Raw genomic sequence first — 24,213 nt, forward strand, 5'->3', positions numbered from 1 at the left:
CAAAATTACCTGATTATTACAGGAAACTGCTCTCTGATTTGCCAATGAGCTGTTTTCTTACCTTTGTCTCTTTGGCCTTTTTTCACTGCTGAATGTAATGCTTTTAGCCAGGTCTGCAAAAGAATTCAACACTCAAATGAGCCAAATCCTTCTAAAAATCTGAATAACTTCTTCAGGTGCCTGGAGGGTATTGTGGGTTTTTTGGCAAGAAATTACTTTGATTATGAATGCTGAATACATCTGAGTGTCCCTTCTCCACAAAATATAAAGACATATCTGTGGTCTAGAACTGGCTAGAAGTTGGCAGAACTCATTTATTGCCAAAGCTGACACTTTTTAATATCTCTAATATTTATCACACTTATTAATTTAGGAAATGATAATTTTTATTCCACTGCTGTCTAAGCTCTTTGCTTGCATATCAGTCAACATATCCCCTAGATAAACCCCCCCCAAAAAGTGAGAATCCTATGTGCTTAAAGGGAATTGCACATAGATAATATTTATGATTTGCTGGCTACTACCCTTTTCTGTTAACAAGTCTTAACAGATTCTGTAATATTTGCTAAACCATCCTGTAGTGTTTTCCAACAGGGGAAAGTTGTGGGGTTTTTTTGTTTTGTTTTGGTTTTGGTGTTTTGTTTTGTTTTTAATACTTAAATCCATCCTAAAAGATGCTGTTTGGGCACACTCTTAATCTGTGCAGGTTTTGTTTTGGTTCATTTGCTTTTCTTTGAGTTCTTCGTAATTTCTGTTCCCTGCAGAGTTCTTTGAGCTGTTCAAGGGTTTATCCTAAACTGCCTGAACATACTGAGGAAATGGGTAGGAGAAGTTAAAAATCGGATGGAACCTCCTTGGGAATTTTATTCCCTCCTTACAAGTCTCAAGCTGTAAAGATATTGAGATGTTTTGTGCCAATTCCCTTTGAGTCTTCCAAAACTAGTTACTGCCTTTCCCAGTCACTAGCAGCAACCACAAGCATAATTGACATATGCCATAGGGTGCTCTAGAGATGAGAGTGGTGTTGAATGTCTCTACTGGGTGTCATTGTGTTGGGGTTTGTATCAGCTGGGTGCCAGGTGATGATGGCAGAGCTCAGCAGTTGTCTTATATTGACTTTGACGAGGTTTAATTTTCTGTGCAGAGAACAAAAGTGCTAAATGTTATTTTGTGCTTTATTTTCTCCTCTCTCAGCTTTGTAGTGGTTAAAGTCTTGATGGATACTTGTGTAGTGTTCACATGTGACACAGTGCCTTGCTCCTTTTTTTGGTAGAAACACAGCTTATACAGCCAACAAAGATTTTTCCTTTGGGTAGAATTCTACTTTCTCTTCTGATTTTGCTTTGAAACATAGCAGGTTCTGTTCTTTCATGCTCCTTGGGTGCATATGGGAACGCTGAATGCAAAGTCTGCAGCTACAGATTTATTACAGAACAACTTTTGTAGCAGCACAAGCATCTGGTCCCTGCAGGCTGCCTGCTCCAAATCGTGTGCTCCAAACCCATCAGTTCGTAAAGCATTACAGTCAGCAACCTTAATATCCTGTCTTGCTTATAAAGTACAGGTTTTGCTAAGAAAGGTCTTGAAATCTCTAAGGAAATGGTTGGACTCGATCTTTAAAGTCTTTTGCAGCCGAAATGATTCTGGGACTCTGTGGGTTTTCACAGTATCACCAAGGTTGGAAGAGACCTCAAAGATCATCGAGTCAAATCTGTCACCACCGACCTCATGTCCAATCCCCTCTTGAACAGCTCCAGGGATGGTGACTCCACCACCTTCCCGGGCAGCCCATTCCAATGACCAATCACTCTTTCTGTGAAGAACTTTTTTCTAAGATCAAGCCTAAACTTCCCCTGGTGCAGCATGAGACTGTGTCCTCTTGTTCTGGTGCTGGTTGCTAGAGAGAAGAGACTGACCCCTTCCTGGCTACAACCACCTTTCAGGTAGTTGTAGAGAGCAATTTTGATGTGCTGCTTCTAGAATACACAGGCTAGAATTAATGCCCCAGTAGAACTTTGGGTACTACTGATGGGAAGTGGTGGAATCACTTCCCTAACAGGGAAACAATAGATTGAGCATTACAGGGTATTCTCTTCCTCAAACTGAATTTCTCTCTTACGCTCCTATGTGTGCATTTGTACACCATATGGACTCATGTACAACGATGTTGTTGCTAGTTTGTACTAGTTACTACTTTTAGGTTGCATGCTGCCTTAAAAATGCTGAGAAAGTCAGAGCATTTCACAGTAAGAATGTCAAAGTCTTGTATTATCAATTAGGGATCATTTTCAGAAGATTATTTATCTGAATTTGAAGTGCTTATTTTCTCATTTTCTACTCTTAGGATCTTTAGACTATTTATTATTAGCTTCCAAATGTTTCTGTTTGTGCTTCTATATCACATTATGTGTCATCTGTGGAAGCAGGAAAATTACTACATACTGTTATCTGTCACCAAAAACCCCTTTCTACAGTACAACTAATAGAAAAGCTGGTGGCATCTGTGAGACTCCTGAATTCATGATGTTGGTATTTGTAAACACAAAAGTGCTGCAAAGTAAGGTTGGAGTTCATGAAGTCTTGGAGCATACAGTAAATGTATAGCTGAATATTGAGATTATCTACCTTTGCTCTTCTTTTCCCCTATGTATGTCTACATTTCTCTTTCTCAGTCAAAGCTCCTTTGCCATATCTTTTAATATTGAGTATTCCATCTAGCTGTTATATTTAATTTTCTTTTCTCAGTCCTTGCAGCATAGCAGACGAGAGAACTGAAATAAAGAATAGTGGTTCCTGGCTAACTCTTGGATCATTGCTCATTTACTGCTGTGCTAGATGATATCTCCATATACTTCCATACAGTCATATGTCACTAGGAGAATCACTTTATCATGACATCAGAAAATTCCTGAATTGTGCTTTCTAAGATTGGCTTTTTCTGTGCAATGGAATTTTGTTCTGTTTGTTCATATTACAGTGTGTGATAATAGATGTGTTTGCTGTGTCTATGAATGAATAATGCTTTTAATACTCTGTATTTAACTTTCTAGGGAAACAGTATGCTGCTTTTCATTCAGGTAGCTTTTATTCTTGAACAAAACAGTAAATTTACAGTCCAAAAAAACCAGTGGGCCTGGAACATCTCCAAATCTTACAGTAACAACCTCTGTAATAGTTTAACCGATTTCCCCTGTGGTTTGGAACCTTTAAAGTTAAAATTTGGAAATCGGTCATGTATGAATGTGCACATTTTTCTTGAGAGCAGAGTCAGAGAATTCATGGCTCGTAGCCTTGTTAAGTCAAAAGCACTTACGTTACTTGAAAGTATTAAAAGGGTGTAAAAAACTTCAAGCCATAATTTAGGTCCAAGAGAAGATAAATATATTACAAATCTTCAATCCTGATACAAAAGAAAGCAAATTTTTTCATTAAATTACTATTGAGAAGAAGAAAGATCACATGTTTCTATTTTATTGCAATAAAGATGAGGTTTCTCTTTGATCCAGAAGTAGGGCTGAGGTGAAACAATCACTCTCAAAACTAATTATTGATTCTTACTTGAAAAACTAAGGTGTGCCCATATTTCTAGTGGTAAATAGAATGACTCGGGTATGTATAAGGTTGTAAAATTGACATTTGTCTCTAATGAAATTATGGAAATGTTATACAGGATATGGTCAACAGTGATTCAGACAAGACATTATTACTAATGTAAATGATGTTTTACAGAGGATATGTCTTGTCAAATGTGTTTGTTATTAATTTTTATGATAAAACAGACCTATGCAGAGTATTTTAATATGTTCTGTACATCTTCTGTACATCATTTCATAACAAACACATAGTATTACGCCAAGTTGACTTACTCTGTCTTAAATCAAATAAAAGCTAATTATCTAGCAGGTCTGGGAAGGTGGTTTTAAGTGAGACTACCTCACACTATGGGGACATTTCCAAAGAGATACTGTGCTTCATAGTGTTAGGCAGAGGAATCATCATCCCTCTTGTTTATTCAAGATGAGGTTGAGAGAGGACCTGACGATATCCTATATGCACCTATGTGCGGAAAAGATTTCTGATGATTGTGTGCCTTTTACCTGAGCAACATCATGAGATCCGCTGTCTGTTGGCTGGAAATTAAAACAAAAAATTATTCAGTCAGAAATAACACATTTTAAAAGAGAGAGCAACTGTCCGTTGGAACAACTACACTACATCATTTGAAAGTATGAAATTAAGGCCTTTTAGGTTATAATTTTATTGTGTATTTTGGGATCGAAAAAAATTACAAGCTCATGAGATTAGGGCAGGTAGTTGCAGTAGCCCCTTTTGGCCTCACACTGTCATAGTACAGAGGATAGGAAACTAACTTCTGCTTCACCTTTTTGCATTCATTATATCTTCGACCAGAAAGGAACGTTGATCTCTTGAAATGAGGAAGGGACTGAATGGTATTAGTAAACTAGAAATTGTTTGCTCCTTTTCCCATGCTATGCTTTACGATCATTAGTAATACTTTAATACGTTTTATACTTCTTCTGCATTAAACAGAAATTAAAATCGTGGCTTTACTACAATATTATCATGACTGTTTGTTTCAAAGCTTAGTCAGGGCTACCAGAGTCTCCCTCTGTTTGCTAAAATTAAATGGTAATCAACGCATTGATCCAATGTCCCTGTATCTCTCAATACCTGAAGAGCAAGCTGCCAGGTTAATCAGAAATTAATCAGTACTATTGATCTGCAGTCTTCTTTATATGGAACTTCCAAAGTACTCTCCTTCTCATGCTCTTTTCTATTAATTATCCTAGAAAAACTTTAAAAGGTTTAATATGCTTTTACCATTCTTTTTAGGGTTATTAGAACTTTAGGCTATTCAGGAAGATGTGTAGATATTGAGCAGACAGTTTACAAACCTAATGAGACCCACAGGTTTTTGCTTTCTTCTGGATATTTGTGTTACTATTTCAATATAGAAAGCTATTTAAGGTAAGAAATTAATTAAAGGTCTTATTTAATTGATCTGTTATGAAGACATCTTCATGTTCACAGGACAGCTTTTTACTTATTACTTTGCATTTCATAAGGTTTCTTAACACTTTTTTTGTTCTAGTCTAAGCATCTTTGAATTGTCTAGTCTGTAAGCCCTCTTGGGCACGTTACTTACTGAATCTCTGTTGGACTCAGAAACTAAACCCTAGATGTGTTTGGATACACATTGGTAAGTGGTGATCTACGTCAAGGCTTGAAGATTAGGTTTTCTGGATGCGAGCAAACTATGTTGTTTTCTGTTGTGAATGGTCTGTCCTTGTATGTCTTCCAGCTTCTTCAGCTCTGAGTGTCTATTCTGTGCTCCTGCAGGGGCTGAGTGTATCAGTGAGTGGATAGTCTGGGCACCAAGACTGGAGGGCTATCCACAAACATGACATACTTTTGCTACCTGCAATTCTGGAAGTGTGGAAAGTGTTAGTAATGAGAGCAGTCTAATAGAATAGTCCCTTCTAAACCACTCTTTCAGCTGCAGTGAAAGTAGTAGATGGGTAGAAAAAGAAGATAAAACTTCCACTGTAACCTTTACAAAACAACTGGATGGATGGATGGGTGCATCTTGGTGTCCCCTCAGGCAGATCTTAAGATCCTTCCATTCAGTTATTTCATAAAGCGTACACTGGCCTGCTGTCATATTCCCAGCTGATTATTTTTCATCTTTCTTTTATTCAGGTTCTCTCAATTTGCCCAAAGGACATGAGAGCAGATATTTGTGTGCACCTAAACCGGAAAGTTTTTAATGAGCACCCTGCCTTCCGGCTGGCTAGTGACGGCTGCCTGAGAGCCCTGGCTGTGGAGTTCCAGACGATCCATTGTGCCCCAGGGGACCTCATCTATCATGCTGGGGAAAGCGTTGATGCTCTTTGCTTTGTGGTCTCGGGATCCCTAGAAGTCATTCAGGACGACGAGGTGGTGGCAATTTTAGGTACTGTGATCTCTATTGAAATGCTAGTGATTTGAATGTATTTGCCTTCTGCTTAGTTTTGAATATTAATTAGTCTTGCTTAACATCAGCCGGGACTACAGGATGCTAGTGGTTGTCATAGGATGGAGAAGAGTCTCCAGAGACACTACTCTAAAAGCAAGTCTTTCATCTTTTATGCCATTGGGAATGCTCTTTCTGCTCAGTATTGCTCACTGGTCACAGTAACAGTGTTTCTGAGCAGAAGGGAATGGTGTCTCTGTGCTTAGAAATCTTTTAAATAGCCTGGTAGAAGAAATGTGCATTGTTTTATAGCAGTCTCTCAGGAGGTTTTGCACATTAACCTTCACACCAGGATTTTCCCTTGTCTATATTCTAGCCCAGAATAACACCTGCAAACAGTCTCTACAAGGAAGCAAAATTGTCACTTGTAGTGAACTAGCTCTACTGGAAATATTCTGATCCAACTGTGCAGAGATAGAAATGCACCATCTATCCAGTCACAGCTGTGAGGAGTCTCAGTAATGGGAGAGCTCTAGGTTAATCACCTCACCACTCCACTGTGGTGTCCAGTTTGGCAGTGGTGGGTGGGAAAGAGCCTAATGCAGACTCTCACTAGCTTGTATGAGATTGGAAAAGGTGTAGCAAATGGTGGGACTGAGTGGTCAGCACTAGTGTTGAGGCAGAAATCATCCCCAGTGGCAAAACAGCATAGAGGAAGAACTGGTGGCTTTACAGAAAAACCATTCAGAGTCAGTCTGTTTAAAACAGACCCATGTATTATAGAACTCATCTCCTCTAAAATAGTCACTATCTGCCTTCTTTGAAACTGGAGCTGTGTCTCCCTGAGGGCAAATCTAGCTGGTGACCTCGTCCTAGGGCATCTCTCAGCCTCACTGAAGCTCTGTACTGCTCCATGGTTCCCTCTTGTCTCTCATGGGGATAATTTCTGGGAGATGAGGGTTACATTTAGGACTTGCACTGGCATATAGGAAAAGGGCAGACATGTGAGTCAGTACTGGTTATGAATCAAGGCTTCAGCTCCTTCCCAGCTGGCAGCAAGTGAGAATAGAGGAGAAATGAGATTAGCATGTGGCTGAAGGAGACTCCTGATGTGTCAATGTACAAGCTTGTGTATGTATGTGTGTACTGTACTGAGGTGGGGCTGGGCAGTGTGCAGGTGTGTGGATGCTACTCCATGGGGATGGCTCCCCAAGGGTGTAACCTGGGTCCTCCCAGATGGAGAGTATGAATTCGGGGAAATGAATATCCACACTCCCGTGAAATACCTGCTGCAGCTTTCTGTGCTCTAATATATACTAAGATCTTAATAAAATATGGATTTAATGTAACAATCAATCTGTTCCATATTCAGTTGTAAAGTCATTATGATGAAAACTCCTAAATCTGCAATTTCCATAGTAAAATAGTCCTTGTGTTTCATCTCACTGGACTGTTTCATTTTCATTATTAATCTCATGGGCAATATCTTATATTTCCTTACAGCTATTTAAAAAAAACCCAAAAGCTTTAAGAGTAAGTAGCAGCCTTTAAACAAATAAATATGTTTTTTTTTTTTTAACCCTGGGTAGTAGAATGAAACCAGACAATAAGTATGTAATTTACTGAACTAGAAGCCAGCCCTAAATGGATTACATGCAAACATTTATTGCATTTAGTAATGAGTATTGTACATTTGGAATGACAGTAAGAACTTCTTGTTTCTACATTGTAATATGGTAAATCTACTGTCTAGGTTATTTTCCATTTGGCTGGAGAAACCTTTAGCCATATGTAGTTAAAGTGAATTACTTTTAATTCCCAAGAAGTGCCTTTTGATTGTGCTGTGGCTGCTGATCGGCAATCCCATGACTTGGAGCTACGTTTATCGTGTACTACAGGCATGGGCAGAATGCGTACATGTAGCTTAAAGCAAGATAAACTGCTTCCACTAGTCAAAGAGCACATTGGAGAGGTTTTTCATGAACTTGCAGATTATTTAACAGAATAGTGAACCAAGTAATTATGAGATGTTGTATCCTAAAATTTCACCTGTGGAAGAAAATCTGTCCCATATGTAGTGGCAGCTGTGGCACCTAAAATAGTAACTGCAGATCAGACTGTGAAGAGCGTAATTTTTATTGATCTGTTCAGCCTCAAGAAGTAGAAGCACAAAGAAAGTGAACCTTCTTAAGGGGTAAGCGAGATTTAAAAGCATGAAAACCTCTGAAGCCTACTTTGAATACCCCAAGCATCTGCTTTCACACTGAGTTTCCTAAGGATAGTCAACTTCTGGGGTTGTACTGCCAATCTGTCCACTTTCTCTATTCCCCAGCAGTAACCCATCATGGAAATGTGATAGGTATCCTCTGGAAACTTGTCCTCATTAACTTCCTCTGTGGGAGCAGGAGCATGGCAGGACAATGCTGTATGCCAGCCTCTGCTCCTTGCAGAACCATCCTAAGGTGTTGGTTTGGTTGGTTTGTTTGTTTTAAACTCGTACTTTGCAGTTACTCTTTCAATAGTGCAGGATTATTCAACATGATAGTGTTATTTGCCTTGCTGAAAGTGAGAGAAAGGTGTGTTCCTTTTCCCACCATGATCACTTGCAGATGGAAATTCTGGTGTATCCTTAAAAGAGGAATATCCTAGAAAAGTGAATCAGGTAGGAGCACCAAAATGTAATAATGTAACATGCATCTTCAGTCTCTTACGTTCACACTTCTGTACAAAGTGAAGGGCTTTGTTCTCCCTTGGGTGCCAGCATGAATCTCCCTCTGATGTTTCTGCTTTTCCATCTTCCCTTACCGTGTTCCCTTTCCTGGTATCATGGTGAATTGGTGCATCCAGCTTCCCTACCAAAATAATGTCCTTAGGAGACCAGACATCCTGTCCAGGTGCCTTCTGCAGGCTCCACTGGGGAGACAACCATCCTTTTGTTTAGCAGCAGTTTTCCTGGCTCAACAGCCCCAGCTTTGGCATTTCTTGTGCTCAAAACCAGGTGAAAACCAGTTACTGACAGGACAACTTGCAGCACTATGACATTTTGTTTTTCTCCCTGGTTTGGTTTTGTTCTCATTTGTGCTTCATTAAATGCCCAGCTGCTGGAGTAATCAGTGTTACAGAAATTGGTACAGTAAGGGAATGAACCCAACTGTAGATCTGCAGTTTATAGGACTCATTAATGAAAATACCCAGGTGCCCTGTTATGTTCCCCTCATTAGTTATCTCCATTCCTTGAGGACAGTCTCCTACCTTTTGTGAGCATTGACTGCTGCAGTTATGCAGAGCTGTTGTGATGGGGTGCTGCTTCACTGGAGAAAACAAGACCTAGTCATTTTAACATAACTCATCTGCAGTTGCCAGAATAATGGAGAAGGGCAAACAGTCTTGTCTCTAATTATCAAAACTTTTCTGGCAAGTGAGGTGACCCTGAGAAAGCACATCAGTAATTTTCCATGCTCTCAAGCAGGAGTAAACAATTTAACTGCCACTGCTCTGCATGTGGAGGTGTTATCAGTGGAGAAGTCTCAGGAAGGACCAAGGGTTTGAAGCCCCACAGGCTAATGAAATGAGGCATCTGCTAGCAGAGGACACCTAACAATTCACCCTGCCACAATTAACCTGAATTTGCTACTGTTGAGGAGTTTCACGTAAATGGTGATGCCAACCAAATGTCTCTGGAATCCACTTTCCAGCTCCTACTATTTGCACAGCTGACCCTGTGAGTTGTATAGTAACTTAAACTGTGCAGATTGATTAGCAGGGTATAAAGAAGTAATTTTGCCAGCAGAAAAATAATAACCCAAGACATTCAAATGTTGATTGTAGGAACTGATCAAAAATATTGCTTGAATTGCATAGTGATAAAAATACATTGAGCAGTGAAATCCTAGTGGGGACTGCTGCTGAATACATTCAATTTTGATAGTCAGGCCAAAACAAATATAGATTTAATAGCTGGTGTTTCAGCCACACTTAGAGTCCTGATCCCATATTATTCAAGTTATTTGCCTTTATGTGTTGCATATTAATTCTCAGCATGTTGTGCATATAGTCTCAGATAACCAGTTGTTTATTGGCTTTATTATTTTTAGGCAAGCTAGAGTTTCACTTATTAAAGGTCTGCTTCATTAATTATCTCCAGGTCTAGAAAGGGGATATGACACAGTATCAGAGGAGCTAAGGAAAGCAAGAGTGCGAGTTTGATATGGCAGCTGAAAATAGGGGTGAATCTTCCCCTATTCTTAATCTTACATGTGTTTGGAGATCAAAAGATTAAATATCCCATCATATCACACAGGGGCTGACCAAGTAGCAAATCCCATTTAGGTGAGCAGCAAACCAAGGCACTCCAGAGCTCTTGTCCATGGTCAGTAGTGATTTGGTGTTTGGGATCCAGCAACATGCTGAATTTTCTTGCTGTAATACAGCCAGACATGTGCTCTGAGCAAACAGGACTGTGTGTGATGTACTGTATGACATGTAAAGCAGCCAGTTTAATTCCGTCTCATAGAATTAGTAGCTAATTCTGTGATTTTAATTGGGTTAGTTGCACTGTGAGTTTCTTTTCAAGAGGAGTGAAGGTGGCAGAATTTGCCCCATGTCAGGTCAGTTCTTGATATTTTATATGGAACTTTTTTTGTTGTTGTCATGTGAAGTAAACCAAAGTAGGCTAATTGTGAGAGTTTTTCCAGGTTAGTAACATGTACCTGGTGGCAATTTTCAGAACAGCCTGTGTCCTAATTCATCTATAGGAATTTTTTCCCTTTTGTTCCAACCAGTGAAAGCTCTAAATTAACTAGGAGGAAAATGACTCATAAAGGAAAGGGCTTGGTTTTTTTTCAGCTACTAGGACTGCAATAATTAACGTGATGCAGGTTGGTTAAGTGCTGAATCTCAAAGTATTTTGCAAAATCCCTAGAGGATTACAGACCTGAGAACCAACGTGATGTGCTGCTTTGCACTGTGTAGTTGTTCTTAAGCATGTGCCTTGGTCTAAGTCATTTCTTGCAGGTCTGGATTGGCATACATGGTGCCATGTAGAATTTAGTCCTTCTGATGTGTCTTCAAAAGTGCTATTAGCTCTTGCTGACAGGGTTGAAGGTAGCATTCAGTTTTCCACATTATTTTGTTAAAGTATTTTTGCCTGTATCTGCATTATAGTTAACTACAGCAAGGAGCATCCATCTTAATTTAGTGCCAGCTGGTGTGTTATAAATGTGATCTGCAGCCTCCAATGTCAGAAAGGTTCCTTTCACTGAATTGAAATGGTTTTGAATCAGACCTCCATGCTTCACTGCCAAACCCAGGAACTCAAAAGTCTTGGCAGTACAAGAAAAGGAAAATGATTTTAAAATTGTGTGATCTACTTCTTTTAAATCAGGCTAACAGTTTGATGCAATCTGATTTGCTTTATGAGTTTTGAAGATGGTGGGAATGGGCATGCTTTCAAGTTTATTTCCTCAGGAAGAATAGAATTTATTTCTGTATAAAATCAAAATGGAGATACCTTGTCTTCAGGAGCTTAGATTTCTAGAGAAATATGAAGTATTGAGACACTTGGACTCAAAATGAGACAGATGAGGGGAGAATATCTCTGTAGATCTTGCTGCAGCCTTCAGTGCTGGGAAAAAGGTAAATGTCTTTTGGGTTTTTAGGTGTAGATGGTGAAGGTTGTATCATGTTAAGTACAAGTACTTTTGCCAGCATGGACTTGAGTCCTTGTCTCAGTCTCTTGTTACTGTTTCTTTACTGACTCTCTTGATAATCCTTCAAATGTTAGAAATTATACTTCCTCCCATCATTCTGCCCTTCACTTGTTAGTGTACAGTCCATTAAAGATGGATTTCTCACTAGTCAGTGCTCTGATACAATTTTAAGGGAGTTCTGGCCCTTCTGGATGCCCTAGAAAAAGGCTGAACATTTGGCTAAAATATTCACAGAGGCAAGGAAACCTCTCTCACAGTCTAGTAGTCATCTCTGCATGTCTGAAGTTGTGCTTACTGGAAGCAATGATGTCCCCGATAGCATCAGGCAGCTGATAAATTTGCAACACTATATCACTCCCACCCTCTCCAGATCCCCTCTTCAGACATAAACAACTGTATCAGCTAAGTCCAGAAATCCAGTCAGCCCACCAACCTCTCTCCAAAACTGGCCAGTAGTGGATGTGCAGAAGAAAGTAGGAAGGTGAAGTAAGCAAACAGTGATACTTCTCCAGAATATTTTCCATCACTCCAGCAAATTATATTTCCAGATCTTCCTCATTCAGAGGGAAATATTTTGTGTTTATTAGCCACAGATGGGTTTCATTTCATTAATACATCCAATTGTTTTGGAAAGTTATGCAACTAGCTCAAATGTCCCATGGCAAAGAGTTACAGAGCTTACCTCCTCACTGAACTATCACAGGGCTGTGTGCTGCTCTGGGTAGCAGAAGCTGATTCCCTCCTTGCTGACTGGATTTCTACATCAGTTTGAGATACGTCTGTCCTGCAGCCTTCATATTTGGTTACTAAGCTCTACTTCTGTGCATACTGCCATCACTTCATGGCCATAGCTGAGTAGGTGAATATTTTCTTTACAAAACAGAGTTTTTCTGTTCTCAATGAAATCAGACTTTGCATTTCACAAGCAACAGAAAACTTGAGCATGTAATCATGGAAAGCCTACATTACTTGTCACATCTGGGTTTTGCTAGTGTGACTGATGGACTTCTGAGATATTTAAAAATGGAAGAAAGGTTAGCTGGCCTACTGGCTAAGACTTCACAGCACAGAAAAACACCTTACCACCTTAAGAATGGTCCCTTTTACGTGGTTTTCCTTAGAGCTGTTTCTCAGCAAGGATTTATTCTCTCACTGCCTGCCCAAATTTTCTCCCAAAGGCCCCATCAACTTCTCATGTCTACTAGGATATTTCTTAGCTCAGTTTCAGTCCACTTCTGGAGAAGGATAAATTTTGCCTTATATGGGTTCTGAGATGCTGTTTTGCAAGTGTTTTCCCTCTCTGAATCTAAGGACTTTTTCATATCTTTACCAAGCTCCTGGGGAATTTCATAATTAAGAGTTTCTTCTGCCTGAAAGGTCCAGGCATGAGCTGCTGTCTCACAAACTGACAGGTCAGTCTGTGGTGTAAAGCTGTGGAGGTGCCCCCCTCACTACTATGTGGGAGAGTTATCATGGTATAAAAGGTAAAATAGTGTATAGAAATGTAATTTTCTATTTTGTAGCTACATACCATATGATTGTCTCTCTCTCTCTCTATATATATATATGTATATATATATACATGAACACACATGACTATACACATACGTTTTATATACAGACATATGTATATAATGCACCAGCAAATTTTTATGTTTAGAATGATACCAGTGTAGCTATTTCAGCAAAAGTTATGCCTGTCACCAACACCTGCATGTCTCCTCCTTTTTTCTGTGGTTCTTTGAGTCCCCAAATCCTTACATCCGTAATCCTCCCATCTTTAATCCAGAGCATCCAAATCCTCACTGTTCTTTTTCCTCATACCAAGTTCAGAACATATGCAAGCAGTTCCCACTCTAATATACAGCATTCCTTTTTTCAGTGATGCTTCAGGCACTGTGAGAAAAGAGTCAGGAGGAATTCCCAGAGCTTCACCTCCTTCAGGAGTGATATTAAAACTGCTCAGGGCTCAGGGAAGTGCAGTTTTGGAATGTAACAGCCTCTAGAGAGCAGGCTGCATGAGACCCAAGCACCTCTGTGTTCTCAGCCCAGCCGCAGGCTTTCCCTGGAGATACACATATGTTGTGCAAGCCTACAAGGTATATGTGCCTCTGAGTAGCTGGTGTTTCAGACCTACCAGTTACATTTTCTCTTGCAACTCTGAAAGGCTTTTTTTCATTTAGTTGCACTTTGTCAAATTAAGCTTGAATGAGTAATTACTGCTCTTGGTGAACTGCAGTTAACAGGGATGAGGTATAGTAGGTTAACCTCTCTATGTATGTGACAAGACATGTTTTGGAGAACCTGGTTTTGTTTTCATTCAGTAGCTCCTTAGCACATTTATGACAGGCAAATGAGACTCAAAAGTGTGGGGGTAAAATATCAATTTCAAGTATCTTTAAACACTTACAAGATTTTATACTTTCTGAAAAGAATAAACCATGGTGTAAGAGGAGCTTGCAGCTTCACCATTCAAAACCAGTGACTAATAGCTTAGGGAAGAGTGAATAGGTTCAGTTCATCACGTTCCAGCCTTTCTGAGGGACCCAATGCAGTTTCCTGCCACACTGAACTGAAGACAATGAGTTGTTCTCAAGTTTATGCATGGCAATTTCATTTATCTGTTCTTTGGGTACATATTCTGAAACACACCATCATGGAATTTCAGACTGAGCATTCACTGCTTTCAATCTCTTGGTTGAAAAACTTTGTATTACTATATTAACTGTGTGTTACTATATTAACTATGTATTACCTTGAATTTGGAAAGAAAACAAGGATTTTACTTACATTTCAGCAGGGAAATCTTAATAGGCTCTGTTAATGAATTCTGTCTTTTTTACTGTACTCTGCAGCTCCTGAGAGCAGGACTCAATTCTGTCCTGTGTCCACCTCAGAAAGAAAATCCATTAAGCAATCCTGTGCATTTCAGAAATGGTCTGTTTCTTATAAATTATATAATTGTGCTGAATATGTCTGTGAACACCAGTATATCTGTGACAGAGGAGGCAATGAGAAGAGATGCTATGCTGGACCTTTTTCTCACCATCAGAGAGAGGTTGGTGGAGAAGGTGAAACTCAATGAGAGACTTGGCTGCAGGGACCATGAAATGGTGGAGTTCAACATCCTTAGGGTAGTGAGAAGGGTGCACATCAAGTTCACTATCATGGACTTCAGGAGAACACAGGAAGAAGTTTTTCATTCTGATGGTGGTGAGGCACTGGAGCAGGTTGCTAGAGAAGTTGAGACTACCCTGTCCTTGGAAATGTTCAAGGCCAGGTTGGATGGGACATTGAACAATGTGATCTAGTGGAAAGTGTCCCTGCCCATGGCAGAGGCTTTGGAACTAGATGCTCTTTAAGGTCCATTCCAAACTATTCTATGTAACCAGGTTTTGAAATATGGGTATAGAGAAGGACAATTAACTGAAAACTTTCTGTAATTTCAATTTCAGTTTATTGGCTAAATTATGTGTAACTAGGAAATGCTCTGTGATCCCAGCATTTTAAAGCAACTTATTTTATAAATAATAGCAGCTATATTATGTTTCATAGTTAATTGTAATTACATTGAAAATGTAGCTCAATCAGAATGCAGTTATAATCTTTGTAAGGGATATTTCTGCTAGATAGACTTTTGTTACAATATAGAAGCACAAAAATGAAGGTAAGGACTTGCACATTTTGTTCTACTCTGCATGTGAAATGTTAGATATGCTTTACTGGATGCAATGCCTAAAACAGAAATGAAAATAGAGAAATAGAGCCTCTGACCCCCAAAAGTAATAACAATGGATAAATTACTCCTCTGTTCTGCATTTCCAAAATCAATTTGAGTGAAATGTTACAAATTCTTTAAAATATCAGTGCCAGGCAAGATCATGGAACAGGTCATCCTGGGTGCAATCACACAGCACTCAGAAGATGGCCAAGGGATCAGGCCCAGCCAGCATGGATTTAGGAAGGGCAGGTCCTGCCTGACCAACCTGATCTCCTTCTACGAGCAGGTGACCTGCCTTGTGGATGTGGGGAGGCCTGTGGATGTAGTTTACCTGGACTTCAGCAAGGCCTTTGACACCGTCCCCCATAGCAAACTGCTGGCCAAGCTGTCAGCCCATGGCTTGGACAGCAGCACTCTGAGCTGGGTTAGGAACTGGCTGGATGGCCGAGTCCAGAGAGTGGTGGTGAATGGTGCCACATCCAGCTGGTGGCCAGTCAGTAGTGGAGTCCCTCAGGGATCAGTGCTGGGCCCCATCCTCTTTAACATCTTTATTGATGATCTGTATGAGGGCATTGAGTCGATCATCAGTAAATTTGCTGATGACACCAAGCTGGGGGCAGGAGTTGATCTGCTAGAGGGTAGAGAGGCTTTGCAGAGAGACCTCGACAGGCTGGACAGATGGGCAGAGTCCAACGGCATGAGATTGAACACATCCAAGTGCTGGGTTCTGCACATCGGCCACAACAACCCCATGCAGTGCTACAGGCTGGGGTCAGAGTGGCTGGAGAGCGGCCAGGCAGAGAGGGACCTGGGGGTGCTGGTTGATGGTAGGCTGAACATGAGCCTGCAGTGTGCCCAGGCAGCCAAGAGGGCCAATGGCATCCTGGCCTGCATTAAGAACAGTGTGGCCAGCAGGAGCAGGGAGGTCATTCTGCCCCTGTACACTGCACTGGTTAGGCCACACCTCGAGTACTGTGTCCAGTTCTGGGCCCCTCAGTTTAGGAAGGATGTTGACTTGCTGGAGCGTGTCCAGAGAAGGGCAACAAAGTTGGTGAGGGGCTTGGAACACAAGCCCTGTGAGGAGAGGCTGAGGGAGCTGGGGCTGCTTAGTCTGGAGAAGAGGAGACTCAGGGGTGACCACATTGCTCTCTACAGCTACCTGAAGGGAGGTTGTAGACAGGCAGAGGTTGGTCTCTTCTCCCAGGCAGCCAGCACCAGAACAAGAGGACACATTCTCAGGCTGTGCCGGGGAGGTTCAGACTGGAGGTCAGGAGGAAGTTTTACACAGAGAGAGTGATTGCCCACTGGAATGGGCTGCCCGGGGAGGTGGTGGAGTCGCCATCACTGGAGGTTTCAGGAGGAGACTTGACAGGGTGCTTGGTTGCATGGTTTAGTTGATTAGGTGGTGTTGGATGATAGGTTGGACGCGATGATCTTGAAGGTCTCTTCCAACCTGGTTTATTCTATTCTATTTTATTCTATTAAAATGTATTACCTTTTCTATCTCCAGACTATCAAATTGCTAACCTTCACCAAGGAGATGCTTGAGTTACCTGAAAACAATAGTGATACCACCACTGGCTGACTGTTTTTAGTTTATTTTTAATAACTGCTAAAATAAATATGCTTGGATATCATTGGGGTCTGAAAGAGAAAATGCCATTTGTACCATGGTTTCTGCTTCAGGATTTATGGTTTCAGCCACAAACCACACACCACGGCCCTTGCTCAGCCTGTATTTAGCAAGCAGCTGGGCAGCAAGAGGTAGCTTTTGGATGCTTCAATGGGCTTTTTGGTGCTGCCACTACTGCTTTTCAGAGTCACCACAAAGTCCAGACCTGACAGTGTATCTCCAGTCTACATCCATTGCTGGTGTTATCATTGGGTCAGAAGTGTGATTTGAATCTGATGTCCTAATCCTCCCAACCTGACCTGCTTTGGTATCTAGCAGAGGAAGCTAGAGTATGTCAGAGCACATCACATGCATTTCTGCCCCTTGGAGTTCCTCTCTCTGTAAGACCGGACTACAGGTAGTTGTAAGTCCTCAAAATGTGTAGGACCTCAGCATCAGCTGTTCTGCTACCAATATAGAAGTAGTCTTCAAGTCTCATTTTCAAATCTGGTTGAAATTATTTATACATGCAGGTGTCTAAGGTGTCAAACCCTTTCTTACTCGGCAAACATTTACATACAGACTTAAGTGTAAGCTTGTGGTTAGGTTTAAAACTGGACTTATGGGTATGTTTAACGTTTAGAGCTGTTTATTTAGAGGTTAAAAGTCTCAGGGAGGTTTTTCAGAAGCAATGTTCTCACTCACACCTAATTAAAAGTGTTTAAACATTCTTTACAATGTGGTCCTTGGGCCCAAGAAGCTGGCTTTTGCACTACATTGCAAAGCCATGGTGATGTTAGACTGTAGATGTCATATGTTTTCAGAAAGAGCAGTGCTCCTCAATGCCTTAGAAACAGACCTTCAGAAATATTTAATCATCTGAATATTAGTTAAGTTCTTATATTCAGGAACCTTTGAGAAATGCATTACCAGCATCTTCAGCTACAAGGAGACCTTTACAATCTAGCTTTTATGCTTTGTGACACTTCACAGAGCAATCTATAAATACCTTAAAACCCTGGGTCTGCTGCTAAGGATACTCAAGTATGTCAAATACTTAAAAACTTTTACCCTTATTAGTTTTCACAGTTGGGAGCTTGTGGTAGAAAATTGGAAGTATAAGACCTTTTGAGAAGAAATCATCTATGTGCTGAAGAATGCTCTATAAGCATTACCTTTTTTAACACACCTGTGCCACTGTTTTCCAGGTAAAGGTGATGTGTTTGGTGATATCTTCTGGAAGGAAACCAGTCTGGCCCATGCGTGTGCCAACGTACGGGCTCTGACCTACTGCGATTTACATATTATCAAACGAGAAGCCTTGCTGAAAGTGCTGGACTTTTATACTGCTTTTGCAAACTCGTTCTCCAGGAACCTCACGCTCACCTGCAATTTGAGGAAACGGGTAAGGCAAGACCGTTTCCCCCCCGCCCCTTTCTCTCACCAGAAGATTGCATGCTCTTGCAGACTGTGTGCAGTGTTTAACAACCACCAATTTACTCTCGGTGTTTTCAGGTCATTGCTGATTAACTGGCCTTTCAATAAGTGTTGTCACTGTTTGTTAATGATGGGTCAATAAAAGCTACCCATAGATTTGCAGCTCTGGCAGGGAAATGTATGAATTACATTTCCTTTTTTTCACAGTTGCTGGGGTTTGGCTTCTTTTGCCCATTGCATAATATATAAAGTTATATTTTATAGTCAGCTAAAATCCAGGTTCTGCGTTCCTCAGAGGTGAGGTTTAGACCCTCGACTGCTAAGATGCAGGTCAGGGGACAGTCTAATGGATCTGCATGGCCTAAACCAACCAGGAGAAATGTATTGATACTAAATAAGAAAGATGTACTCAGCAAAAGTATTGTATTAATACCTGCTTCTCTCACTTGCATAGTCCAGTATTTTAACATGGCAAGGTTAATAAAGCTTGGTAGTGATTTTACATTCACAGCTCTACTTCTTAAACCTTCTTGCTCATTTTACAATCAATCAGCAGTGCTCACTATCCAGTAGTCTTTTCAAAGAGCACTCCATCTAAAAATTAATTAGCTATAAGGACATATCTTGAAAACAGGTTAAGGGATTCTTTAATTCACATAGCAGCTGCAAAATTTAATCTTTATAGGTTTTTGAATTTTTTTTTTTTTTAAAGATTGATGAAGGTTGTATAAATTTCATTTGCATAGAGAAATCTCATAACAATGATTTATACATTATTAAGCATTGACCATGATCCTCTAGCTGCTGAAACACATTTTTCTGTTGCTGTACCTTTGGCATCTCACCTGATGACATACCAAGGCTGCATCAGTAGTTCACAAGATAGTTTTGGTCTCTGCAGTAACAGGAGTTAAACCCAACTAGAATTTTACTTTTCTGAGTCTGGTTTTCCTTTAGCCACTAGAACACGCTACAAATGCTTCTTTCAAAGGATGTTTAATTTTTAGTGCCTTCGTTGTGCTCCTTAATACACCAAGTATGGTGTGAATTACCTATGACAAAAAGCAGATGACATCCTCCTCTGCCTGTGCTGGAGCCTGAAAGAGCTGAATTGTAATCAAGTTTGGTTCCAGTTCATGAGTTTACTTCTGACTTGAATGTTGCTAACTCTGCTTCAGACCTGAAGAAGGGCTTTGAGGCTTGCAGGCCTGTTTGTGCTTTCTAGCTTATGCTTCTCTGGTGATAAGGTGTCCCCCAAGCCTTGACTTCAGCATATGCCCCTTGCCATCTCACCTACCTAAGATGTGGCACCAGCTACAGGCACATGATGGCAATTCTGCTCAAGCATTGCTGGCAATGATTTCATGGGACAAGAGAAGGCCACATACATTGTGCCAAAATGTATTATTTCCTTCTTAAAACTGTGAACCTGACACTTCAGTTAGTTTCCTGGGACTCCCCTCCCCCCATTAGTTGTGTACAGCAAAAACACATACATATCTTTTCCTGACATGTAATGTGATGGAGGCCAGCTCTCTAGTGCAGGGATGCATATGGGGAATAGCCTTCTAACTGGGTTTCTTCTCTCCCACACACCTCTTTTAAAAAAAATTGGTTCCTCTGCAGGGCCCTGGCAGAGGGAGCCACCTGGGTGGAAATACTTGTGGGGCTCAAGTCCCCAGTACAGATACCTGCTCTCTAGCTCAGTGTTAGATATATCGGCTTTACCATGGGGACAGTGACTCACAATAAGGACAGCAGTTCTAAAGAGACATTAGATTTTGCAGAAGGAAAGGAAATGTTGGTTAGGGGCACGTGTGAGCATTACATGAGAGCAGATGGAGAGTCAAAGGAAGATTGTGTCAATGTGGTGCATGCAGGGTGGAGTTAATTTCAATAAAGATTGGTAAATGATGTTAAAGCTAGTCACTGGTCACCTTTATAGCCTGTGAGGAATGGCTCCTCCAAAAGGCAATCATCAGAGCACTCTTCAGTGCCCAGTCTGAGGTGATAAAACCATTCCCATTCTGCTGACTTTTGAGACAGTCCATAATCACTGACTTTTAAATACCTAGGGTGCATCAGATTAACTCCATTTATGGTGTCTCCTACAGTTTTTACTAAATAACTGTATTGGGAGGAGTCTTACTTCTAGTATTGCAGTAAGATGTGCTGAGCCAGAGCCTGCTTTGCAGAAATTCTGTTATTGTTCTTAGGTGCAAAATAGATCATGCTATTTTCAACATCAGGGACACAATCTAAGTCCTGTTACATAAGGTTATTCAGGAGATTGTTTCAAACCTTGTATCTGCTGAAAGTATACATGATTCCCTGTTGGGCACAGAAGTGTTTGATCTTGAGTTTCTCTCGTAGGAAAAGCAATGCCACCCAGGAAAATTTCATCAGGTGAACAGAAAGTAGTCATTCAGACGGTGAAACTGGGCTGACAGAGCTGCGCTGTACTGCAGCAGTTTGTGCTGGAGTTATGTAATCTAAATGGAAAGAAAATCATTGTCTCCTTAATTGATTTCAATAGAAATATACTTAGCACTTTTTCTACATAGTCATCACTCACAAGGTTTGACATTTAATTATAATAAAAATACACTCCTTGTGGTTCTGTGCTCAAGCAAATGGCTGTTCTCACTGTCAAAAAATATATAGACAGAGTTGTCTTTTCATCAGGTCTGCTCTTCAAAATACAGAGAGGTGTGTATGGGTGTGCACACACACACACACATTTGTGCTGGACTGTCCCTCAGCCAGCGCTTAGATGTAGTTCATTGACTGCAAAACAATTTAGATATTCAAAAGGCTAATAAATTAATAATAGTACTGAGCGCAAAAGGTTAGTTCCACATGACAGGGAAGAGAAAGTCTCACTGAAGTGGGAAAGTAATGTTTCCTCATTCCCAAATAACATTTAGAGGCCTGGCATGTTGAATGACCTACTTAAGACATCTGCTCAGCATGCTATTATAAACTCTGGATTTTTGTTGTCTTTTCTGTGTTAGGTAGCTCAGCCATCATGCTGCATTTATGAGCCCATAAAGTGAGCATGCCTGGTAGTTTTTCACTCTGCAGTCATTTCTCCTGCCCAGGGTGGTGAGGTGACTTAATCTGTAATTGCAAAGTATTGCAGTGTGTCATATTTTGTGCTCTGAAATCTTTATGGCACATCTAAAGTCAGTAATGCACACTCCAAGGCAGAACCAGGACTTTGAACTTTTTTTTTTCTTTTTTTTTTTCAAACAGGGAAAATAATTAATCTGAAAAGATATCATTTAAAATCACAATGAGATTACATTACTGCCTCTGAGGACTGAGACTTATAAAGCAGTATTTGGGATGAGTCTTCAAAGAGTTAATTACTGCCTTCTGATGTTAGAAGGGAATATTAATAATTTCTAATTCATTCAGTGCCTTTCAAGATTTTACACAGCTGGAGGAGAGCCTCTCTATATGCTGGAGCTTTGGAGCTTGATTTGAGGAGTGGAGCCCAAGACAGATCTCTTGGAGGCTCAAATCTGAATAAATGAATGTACACTTGATTGACAGTCAAGCTTCAGGAAGGAAGGCCTACATCAAGACACTAAATGCGTTCCCACAAAATACAAGTGTTCAGCTGAAATGTTTTTAAAGTTTAGTTTTGTTTTGTTTGTTTGATTGTTTGTTTTTCTTTTCTCATCATTGCTTCTATTTGCACCAGCTAGTGCCCAGCATCCACCTGACTGCTAGACCAACACAATCTGTGCAAGCACAGGGAAAAATGGAACTGAAATTTTAGCCCTCCTGAAATCACAGCTAAAATTCTTCTGTGCTTCAGTAAAGCATAGGGTTTTTTTTCCCCCCAGCTTTTAAGGTACATGGTCACACTCTGCTATTTTCTGCCATGAACAAAATAAGCTGCGTTAAAGGACTGAGTCAGGAGCAGCCAGGGAAGAGGACAATTATCTGTGTAGGACCTCTGGTGCATTTGCTCCTGGAAGGTGTGCTGCAAAATGAGGCAAGGAAATGTGAAGAGAAATGAGTACCTTTGAGGCAGCAAAATAGCATCCGGAGGCTCAGTTGTTTGCTGTGACACTCCTAAAGCCAGGGACAACACTGCAAGTGACTGAACTAATTCCTCCAGCACAGTGTATCTCTGAGGCTTTTTTAGTGAGACTATCTTAACACACATGTCCTGTTTTTCTTTCTATTTCAGATGAGAATAATTTATTTTTAAATTGCCTTTCAGGTTTTGCTTGAGGTTTTATTGAATTGTGTGTCACTTCTTGACCGAATCGCTCGTCATCTCTGTGTTTCAGTTTTTAGAAAAGCTTTGTTTTAATTGGAATTCTGTGTTCATGCTTCCTAAAAGTGAAGATTGTACCAAGGTTCAGTCAAGATTCCCCTTCTTTTTAATTTGTAAGACTCTTCAACTGATGTGATATATTAGCAAGTGTCCTGATGCAGAAGCAGTGTCAGAGACAGAAAGTGTGTTGGCCTTTGCTCCTGAAGGTTGCCTGTTCTGGTGAACCTGAGGACTTTTGCAGGCTTTGAGTTCTGAAATCCATTCACAGTTACAGCAGCTTAATTCAGAACTGTTTGTACTTTGCCAGCTGGTGCTCACACTGAGCCCTGATGAGTTGTGAGGAGTGACTTGCTTACACAGGCATCAGAGCATTGTCCTTGGGTAACTGGCAAACAGAAAGCTATGGGCTAACTGTGGAGCAGGACATGCTGAGTACCTCTTCTGCCCAGTGTTGTATCTGCACTGGCTGGTTTGTCATCAATTTTTAACTTCTTTTTCAGCCTATAAGTGGGAACTTTCTCCATGTGGGACAGTGATGATGGCAAGTTTTCCCATCATTATCGATGAAGAGAAGCAGAGGAGGAAAATGTGGTACTTAGGGAGCTGCTGTGACTAATAATGTAGATCAGCTGTTGGGGGCTTCAGTGAGGTCCTGGACTCCTGGCCTGTGGTAAAGAATGGCCCACCCTCAGGCTGGTACTCAGTCTTCATCCACCCCTCACTCCTTGTACTATTGCATGTGCAGCTTATTCCTCTGCTGGTTTGAGCAGGGTGGCAAGGGTGCCAGGGAGTGCAGGATCAAGCCTCAGGAAGGGCAGATCTAACAGATCAATTTCTATTATAGCTTACATGGCCAGAAGGCTTTTGGCATGACTTAACTCAGAATTTGTTTGTAACTCAGTGGCTTGTTCAAGCCTATTGAGAATTAATTTGATCAGCTTCTTGGTGGGAATGTGTATGGCATGTTTTCTCACCCTGTCTGAATTTTTTTAGGGACTCAAAGCCTCTGCAGGCTAATGCAGCCTACTGCTGCTGACCCTTGCCAAGGCAAAGGAACATAGAAGGGTCCCCCAGCCATGCATGGTGACATCCTTCTTCACTTCTCCAGGACAAAACAGAGTGATGTTAGTCACAGCCCATAGCTATGCTGGACATGATACCGTGATTTTGTGTTTACAGCTCTTGCTTCATTACTGCAGTAACAGGCAACTCTCTTGTTGCAAAAGATGCCCTTCTCACTGTGTAAGCCAAAGCTCTGACCTCTTTTCCTCCCCCCTCTTTCTTCACTTGTAACTCCAACAAAAGTAATGCACCTTATTCCCTCTTTTTTTTTTTTTTTTTTCTTTTTATTTAATTAAGTAATAAAGTCAGTTTGGTTTGATATAAAGGGGGTATTTATACATCTTTCCCTAGAGCTTACAAGCTACCCTTGTCTATAATTTCACCAAACTGCTTTCTCTTTCTCCA

General features: G+C 40.7%; 1 protein-coding gene across 2 annotated transcripts in view; it reads left to right on the plus strand.

The window, feature by feature from the left end:
• Positions 1 to 24,213, plus strand: part of KCNH5 (potassium voltage-gated channel subfamily H member 5) — a 157,166-nt gene that overhangs the window by 110,383 nt on the left and 22,570 nt on the right. For both annotated transcript variants that reach the window (XM_068148930.1, XM_068148928.1), the window contains exons 9-10: positions 5,722 to 5,974; positions 18,224 to 18,420. In XM_068148930.1, coding sequence (XP_068005031.1) covers positions 5,722 to 5,974; positions 18,224 to 18,420 — 450 coding nt within the window. The remainder of the gene's footprint in view (positions 1 to 5,721; positions 5,975 to 18,223; positions 18,421 to 24,213) is intronic.

Source organism: Melanerpes formicivorus, unplaced genomic scaffold (genome assembly GCF_026170545.1).
Source record: "Melanerpes formicivorus ecotype bairdi unplaced genomic scaffold, bMelFor1.0.p_v2 SCAF_17, whole genome shotgun sequence".
Classification (NCBI taxonomy): Eukaryota; Metazoa; Chordata; class Aves; order Piciformes; family Picidae; genus Melanerpes; species Melanerpes formicivorus.